Genomic DNA, 8,472 nt, shown 5'->3' with positions numbered 1-8,472 from the left:
AAAAAAAAAACAACAATTGAAATGCAATGCAAATTAGTTGGAAAAACAAAAGCGTATTGTTGAAAAATAAATAAATAAATATTGTATGTACTCGTAATGCTTTAGAAATGAAATGAAGGGATTTTAAAATAATTTGCAGAGCATTAAACGATTCTTCATGATTGAAGTCTTTTGCTTTCACTTTTGTTTTAAATTAAAATAAGCCACTGCCGCAGTGACACACGCCAACCGATACTTACGAATATTGTGGGCACAGCTCATTGGTCCTATGTCCGCAACGTGTATGTATTGGTAGAGTGTTTTTTCTATGAGATCTTGCGGCTCGTAGCCAGTCAGTTGAGATACCCTGCAAAATGGGAAGCAATAAATAATGGCATTATTATAAATTTTATATTTCTTATAAAATTACTTGTTTGGCCTGGGTCAATAAAAAAAAAAAAATAGCACATAGACCTGCAATAAATTTTTATAAACTTCACGATCGGTTCAAAAAGTTATGTTTTAAATGTAGTTTTCATCAGCTTTTTAATGTCCTCTTACTTGACCAAGTCCGTTCTTGCATTACCACGACAAGTTAGGTTAGGTTGGGTGTATACCTTCACACATACATACATACATATAAGCTCATTTTGATAACAAATCGAGTTTCCATTCTCTTATTCGTCTTCTTTTCGAAGACCGGTTCTCCATTTTCAAATGAAGAAAAACCGGGGGTTTTGGGGGTTAAACTACGTCAGTCAGTGGCGGATGTATGTATAATATAGCGTCTATGTATTAAAAACCCCCCTTGGGTCCGCCACTGACTGACAAGTAGTTTACAAGGTAAGCTTTTATTCTTATAATTTGAATGTGAAACAAATCGGACCACAAATAAGGATTTTCTAAATTCATTATCATCGGATTTTAGGTTATGTTTGGAGTTCGAGTCTCTAGCGCATCGGAAAGTGGCTTAAAAATTGAATGCAATATTTGGTTACACACAGGTGAAACTTAATAAAAGCTTGTGCGAAACGAGTGCAAAATTCATATTTAATTTGACTCTCCGATCTTAACAAGATTGGATCGCTAAAAACTCGAGCATGTAGAATCAACTATCTTGGGAATGAGAATGCACCATCTGCTGAATCATACGGACTATACAAATTCAGTCTATTATGGACAGGCCATTTATCGAGAATCGATGAGCACCTTCGTCAACTCGCAACCTTTGAATTCCATCACCGGAGACCAAATCGAACGAAGAGCTTGAAAAGCTTCGTGAGTGTCGCGAGACTTTGAGACAACTCCATTCGGGATATTCCAGCAGTTCAATTTGAATAAAATGGTCCGACGACCAGCTCATCTAGCATTCGTCTTCATACGACCCAAACCCTTCGAATCGGGTCTGTCTCTGAGCCTACCGTTAGATGAGAATGAAGACAACATGTAGTCAATAAACTTATTTAGCTACAACAAAAAAAAAAACTTATTCTGGACAATTACGAGGGGTGATCTAAATTAAGTCCAGTCAGAGGCATAATCACTGAAAACTTCGAGCCATCTCAATATAAATTTGAAGCATACATAACAAAACCCGGCAAAAGAATTTCTATGCCGCGCAAAAACACAATCAAACGATTAGAAAGTACTATACAGCAGAGTTGATAAGAAAAGCCACCATTGTTATTTTCGACAGGCAATATGTAAAACATCATCATGAATGTAATTGAGTGTCGGTAATAACCAGACAAAAGCGACTGGTAGCGACTGGTTGCCCAAATCCCCAACTGCCACCTACCACTTTCCTGTTTATTCAACCACGATTTCCTTGCTGCACTCATAACAACCAGTCCGTGCATCTACACACATACATACATATGCTACATGAAAATCGGAATCATCATCCTCAGTCCATCCATTCACAAAACAACAACATTGTTGCAGCACTTAGTTAAGAGGGAAATGGTTTGTTTTGCCGTTTTGTTTGCTCAGACAAAGTGGGTGGATGGAATGGCAAGTGGTTGATAGCATGTCAGTGTTTTTTGTTGTGTTTTTTTTTTTTTTTTTAGTCCTGAATAAAAGTATCTAAGTACATACTCCCGTGTCATATTCTTTGATTTTTTATCCATTGTCAACGCTGACACAATGGAGAGTGCTGCTATCTATTAAATATGTATTTGTTTGGTATTAAATTTCCAGTATGAATATGCTTCGTTTAATTTTTAATATTTGAGAAGCTAATGAAATTTTTTAAAATAAATTAATTGTATATTTATTTGCATTTACTTTCTGTAACTTAATATTTTATTAAAATTGTTTTCGATTTTCAATGCTAAAAAAAGGATGAGTTAGAATAATTAAAAAGTACATATGTATCCCTTAAAAAAGTTTTGCCTGATACTGGGGGGGGGGGGGAATAATTATGTACATACATATATGAATTTTGTGGTCCCTTTTATACTAATAAATGATGTAGGTAATGTAGAAACTAAAACAAAACCACTTCTAAAGCCCTTCAGTGTGGAGGAAACAGATCCTAGTACACCATTCGAACTCAATAAAATTAATAATGCTCTTCTCTTTGCACAAGTTTTTGATTGAAATACTTAAATACACGAAGGCTTTTGCTTTGGATAATCGAGTTCTCTCCTGTGCCTGGCATGTGGTACGCCAAGACATCGCACACAGATTATGGAGTTCGTTCCACTGGGTTCATACTAAACGCTGTTTCCTTCGCCTCCTACGCATACTGTTATGCGCTTCATCTTCCTGAAGGTCCTCCGGCAGAAGGAAGCTAATAAAGCAGATGCAGGCAAAGCTATAAGCGAACCTGCTATGAGAACAAATTCTCTATCAATATCGCTTAAACGAGTGAAGATATGTGTGTACGTTATCTTTTTTAGCTTTCGAAAACGTTCTCATTAAAAATAAGGCTACATCTTTGTGAATACAGAGGGTGGCTTTGATAATGCTGACTTAGAAAGAATGTGCAAAGCTGTTGTGCAAACAATCTGTCAGTGCCTTAATCCAGAAGATGAACGGAGTTGCTGATGACTATGCATTTTCGGAGGCGAAAAGGGATTGTCCTTAGGACGGCGTCTTTCCTCCGCTATTATATTTCAGGCCCGTAGACTTCCTGGTGGGTATCATAAATCGAACTGACGTTTACTGCCAGACTTACGCCGATTAATAATAATAATAATAGATAGGCGCTTACATATATGTTAGTGTTTGGCCGAGATTATAAGCAAAACTTATAAGGTCTGCAAATCCTCAGCATTTATAAGTTCTTTCTCGGGACCGTAGTTTAGGTTTGCCAATTGCCAACGTCTGTCCCTCCAGGGTGAAGGCGCTACTATACACCTTATCAGCTTACGTCTGGTGCTGCCTAGGCTCAGGTAGATACTGCACACTGATTTGGTGGAAACTAGTACCATTAGTTCTCCGCCACCCTGGAAACCTTCATTTTTCCAAAAATTTTGAACGATTGGTTAAATTTTCGTCCAACATAAATGAAGTTTACATCATCCTAACTAACATTAGATTAGATTATGCTGGCTCAACATTAAGGGCTGGTTTCTCCAACTCAAATTAGTTTAGCCAATTTTAGGTAAAAAGTAGGCTAACTTTTGACTTAAGTCCAAAAAATGGGTAAACTAAGTTAAGTTGAGTTGGAGAAACCAGCCCTAAAGGTCTCACAGAGACGAATATAGCTTCCATAGCGTTCCCTGTTAGCAATCTTATTAAAAGCCTCGAGTCTGTCCTTTTTGTTGATATTAGGAAATCAGTAAGTTCGCTATCATAAGAATTAAACATAATTTTTGAAAGAGTGCGACCCCGTGTCCTTGCAACCCCCGCTTGCAGGTTAATGAGCAGATCTTGTGATCTTTTGATTAGTGAGTCATTAGTTAGGCATCTAAGAGGACGCCCGCCTTGGCTAGCTTGTCAGCTCTCTTACTACCTCTTCCACAGTCCAGTGTCCTGGAAGCCAATATAGCTCGACGACTTTAGTCACAGCTAGGGTGACCAGACGAGTTAAAGGACAAATCGGGACACAGGAGAAAGTCCCCAAGAACACCTTCTTGCCTGCCAGAAATATTTGTTAGTCACTCACCTTGCATCCAGAAATATCAGCTTCAAGTCCATACACGCACGAAACATGAACATATTTGTATGTAGTTTAATTTCCGTTATCGCAGATGAAGGCAGGGAATGACCAACAGCAACAAGGCCCAGATTTTGTATACAACCACCATGACCATCGCCATAATCAGGAAATATGCGCGCTTTCAAGTACCCCGAACAGTGAATGACCTAAGAGAGAGAGAGAGAAATTTTATAAATTCGAATTTTAAGAGACCCACGAATATATCTCCTTTCAACGCACACACCTTATAACCGGACGTTGTGAGGCCAGCATTACGTTTCGCCAGCACGCATTTCATGCGCAGGAAGAAGGATTTTTGTATTTCGATCGTATGCGAACCACGATCACTGCCATAGCTGCCATTCGGACTGCCAATGACATTCGCATTGCCGGTGGGTGGATTGCCGCTCTGTGTTAGATGTAATGAGTTAATAAATGCATCCTATACATTGAAAGAGAAGTTAAAAAATTACGTCGACAAATTATGTCCACAAACACAAACGCAAACTGTGCTATGGCATTCATTGTAAAACTTACCGGATTTTGATACATGTAAGGATGCAGCGAGAGAATCGCATTCATTTCCTCCTGATCGTGCGTGTGGATATATTCAAATATCGAATTGCCAGTAAGTTCAACCTGTGTGATGTGTGAAGAAGGAAGAGAACGACACAGAAGGTTTGAAATTTTCCTTAAAAAAGATTTTTTTTTGTCGTCAAAAAAGATAATTATTAACTCTTATCTTTGGGAATTTGTGTTAACAGCAAAATGTGCAATTTGTATTCATATTTTGAGTGGTGCACAGATGCGAGTTCATAGGTATGCAAATTCATTCAAACTGTAAAGGAACATCTTCAGTGGTGTACATTTGCATATTCTGAAGCACAAAAAAAAAGCAAAATTATGCGCATAAATAAGAAAGCGGCAGTGTGTTTGACTAGTCTCTTCAGCGCACAGTGGATACAACTTATAATATTTCTAGTCAAAAATAAAAAAATAATTATGGAAATTAAAATTTGTATCAAAAACGAAGTGGTCGTCGGTTTTTTATTATAAACGATCGAGATGACGATAACAGTAATAAAAAACGACAGTACCATGTTACGAACTGCGAAATCGCTATTAAGCGGCCATTATCGGAAAATATCAAATAAATTACGAGCAAATGCAATCTCTGTAAAAGTCCTAAAGCACAATTTTTAATTTCAACCAAACTTCAGTCCGTTTAAAGCAGCGAAGGGCAGCGAGAAGCTTTTTAAAGCTTGCTGTAGATGTTGAATGTGCGCGTACATGGTAAACGCTCTCTCCGGCGATCGTTGGGCAATAAAAATGGTGATGGGCGCTGCCTTGCCCGCGGGAAAATCTCTTTAAAGCCTTCTATACATTTTGTATAGGCACATGCAGAATAAAAGCTCTCTCTGCTGAAACGTAAAGTAGGCTAAAAACGCTTTTCAACCGAGCAAGGAGATGGACAGTGAGTAACGGAGTAACCGCACGTTTTTATGAAAAATTTAGAAAAAGCTTATGTAAGCTTTGTACGATGGTACCCATCACCATTTTAAGCTAATACTTTAATGTTTAAGGCATGCTTTCTAAACTTTCAAAAGTTCTTCGTACAATTTCCATCATACTCTAGCTAGCACTAGTTAGTTTAAAAAGCTGGCTCGCGGGAAAAGCTCTTTTAAGTTTTCTATATTATGTGAATGTATGCCAAGCTTGAAAGAGCTTTGCCCGTGGGCAGCCCGTGCCCACCACTGATTTAAATCAATTGATCGACTCTTTTACATTCGCTTTGATAAGCTTCATTTGATTACACTCACCTGACTTAGACCCAATTGCACGGATGCCGTTTCCGAGATGTACATAATTTTGCCATCCGGCGCCACAACGAATATGAAACCGTCCAATGTCTGCAGCAAATGTGAGCCAAGCTCTTTAATAGAACCGCGTTGCATTGCCGGTGAAGTACCCCACGCCTCGCCCAGACCTAAAAGGCAAAAATGGAAAGAAAGTAGAAGAGAATAAATTGGTGATACTGAGAACAACAACAACAAAAAAAGCAATAGAAAAAGTCATATTTAATGAGTACAAAAAGGTGCGACGCAAAACGTATACCATGAACAAAATATGTCAAATGTATGAGCGTCTCACCTCTAACGGCGGCCGCATCATGCAAACCCCCTTACACCTCCCAAACCCCCCTCTGGTCCTGCAGTTTAACAACCCATGATGACGTATAAATATTATTCCCAATTAAAGTCATCAGCACAGTGGGATACTTGTAGGTCTTTTGTGTCACAATTCAACGGGTGTTCTGGGCGAGCGACCGAGCGACAGAGCGGCGTTGCGGTGACAGCTACCAACAGCGTACAATGGGCTGTGGATACTAAGCTTTCAGCCACCCACCGGCAGCTCGAAGGTAGTGTGTGAGCCTGTGCTTGCCGGCTGGTTCTCACAGAAATAACAATGCACAGTTATCAAGGCGAGTCGAGCCAGAGTAGCGTCACACAAACACACATACAAGTAGCACGCCAGTGCAGAGAGGGTGGCAGAAAAGTAAATTTAAGAAGGTGGAAACACTAAAGTGTTATGTCCTGTTTTTTACAACGCCGTTGTTGTTGTCTTCAATGGTTGTTCCGTTCTTACTGTAGTGTATTTTCTTTTTATTTTTAATGTTTTTTTTGTTTGTACTTCCTCTTGCGAGTATTTGCTTGTTTCGCTTGATTTGAGTTACTTTTCTGCTTTGTGATTTTTGTTGTAATACTCGTTTTTCTTTTACTTTTATTTTTTTTCAAGCATTATTGAAATAATTATTGCAATAAAAAAGGCACAAAGAATATTAAAAGAAAAAAAAACCGAAAAGGAAGCTTCCTCAAGTGGCACATATACCCTAACGGGCTTTAGTTCCGCCCCAATGCTTAGTATTCGTATTGGGGTCGTTGAGGGTGGTTGGAGGAAAATGTGTTGCAAATGTGTAACATATGTTTGGAGGTCTGTTTGGATGAATGTGTTTTTTATATATTCGTAGACTTAAGCTCAGCAAAATTTTCCCCTATACAATGTGCACTCGATGTTTATGTGTGTGTGTGTGTGTGTGTGTGTGTGTGTGTGTTTATATGGGCGTGTATGCCATTGAGGACATATTCTCACGTCATTGTTCTCTTTTGTTCAGAAACTACATAGCTCCTTTTTGTTTTTGTAGTTGATTTTATACCGAAGACTTAAATTTAATATTTCATGCGGTGAATAAAGGATTTTGGTGAAAAAGTGGCGGCCAAGTGTTTTATTGGTATCGATTTACTTAGATAGACTTCTAAACAGAAGTTTTGAGGCTAACATGAGCATTAGAAATAAAAATTTTGCTAAAAATTATCTGTTTTTTATAATTTTGAAAAGTGTTAAACACTTTCTGCAGATTTTTTTTATTTGTGCAGTCAAACCAAGGAGTCCGCTTTTTAAAGCTTTCTATAAATTTGATATGGGCGCACACGGAGTAAAAGCTCTTCTGGTCGCCACAATGAGAAAAAGGATTAGTTTCGACAACTAAAGATATTTAGTTCCCGAATTTTGACAATATTTGGGAACTGTGACCAAGTATTGGGAACTATTACCATGGGTTGGTAATTATAACTAAATATATTAAAGCTTCTAATATTCATCTAGGTTGTACCAAATCGTTAATTTAGTTGAAGGGTTTGGTAAATACTAATAAATATTTTTTTGAAGCATATTTCTACAAATTCCATTCGACTTAAAGTATGGTTCATAAAAGGATGCCATTAAGCTCTGCTAATACAGATAAGCTTTCTTTCAACACATGGATTAGTCATAGTTACCAAATCTTAGTTGATCGATTTGGTTTGAGAGCGGAATATATTCATGCTTATGAGCACCCCCCTAAATAATGATCAGCGCTCTCTGAGCTCATGTGTGTTTCACATACGAAGAGCGCCAGCTAAGCAATGCACACAGTCCCACTTATTGAATCGTTTGAATGCGCTAGTAGGCCGACCATTACATAAAAACGATTCAATGAATGAGACTGTGTGCGTGGAAATCACTGCTCCGCTACCGCTGTTCGTATACGGGTGAAACACGCGTGTGGTTACAGAGCGCTCAGTAAGCTATGGCATGTCGATCACTGCGCTGGGTAGAGAAAGAAAAGTGTGTGCTATGACAAGCCCAGGCTTGTTTGTCTCAGTTGCAGTTTTACCATCGCCGCGAGTTGTTTCGGTGTGGGTATGGTTATTTAAAAATATAAAGTTTGATGCCAACCGGCGTTTCTCAGTGGATATATAATTCATGTGAATTATAATTAGAAAGTATCTATTTAGCCAAGGAAAAAG

The 8,472-nt window shown here is 38.4% G+C and overlaps 1 protein-coding gene across 2 annotated transcripts in view; it reads right to left on the bottom strand.

Moving 5' to 3' along the window:
• LOC118737170 (protein single-minded) overlaps window positions 1-8,472 on the bottom strand; it is a 133,247-nt gene that overhangs the window by 7,859 nt on the left and 116,916 nt on the right. Inside the window, exons 3-7 of one of the 2 annotated variants that reach the window (XM_036467511.1) lie at window positions 5,947-6,113; window positions 4,664-4,765; window positions 4,371-4,568; window positions 4,094-4,293; window positions 240-346 (exon numbers count right to left, since the gene is read on the bottom strand). In XM_036467511.1, the coding sequence (XP_036323404.1) occupies window positions 240-346; window positions 4,094-4,293; window positions 4,371-4,568; window positions 4,664-4,765; window positions 5,947-6,113 (774 nt within the window). The remainder of the gene's footprint in view (window positions 1-239; window positions 347-4,093; window positions 4,294-4,370; window positions 4,569-4,663; window positions 4,766-5,946; window positions 6,114-8,472) is intronic. The other variant, XM_036467512.1, reaches the window with a different exon arrangement.

The sequence above is a fragment of the Rhagoletis pomonella genome, unplaced genomic scaffold (assembly GCF_013731165.1).
Source record: "Rhagoletis pomonella isolate Grant_MI unplaced genomic scaffold, Rhpom_1.0 Rhpom_scaffold_00004, whole genome shotgun sequence".
Classification (NCBI taxonomy): domain Eukaryota; kingdom Metazoa; phylum Arthropoda; class Insecta; order Diptera; family Tephritidae; genus Rhagoletis; species Rhagoletis pomonella.
This window is presented reverse-complemented; position numbering and strand designations above follow the sequence as displayed.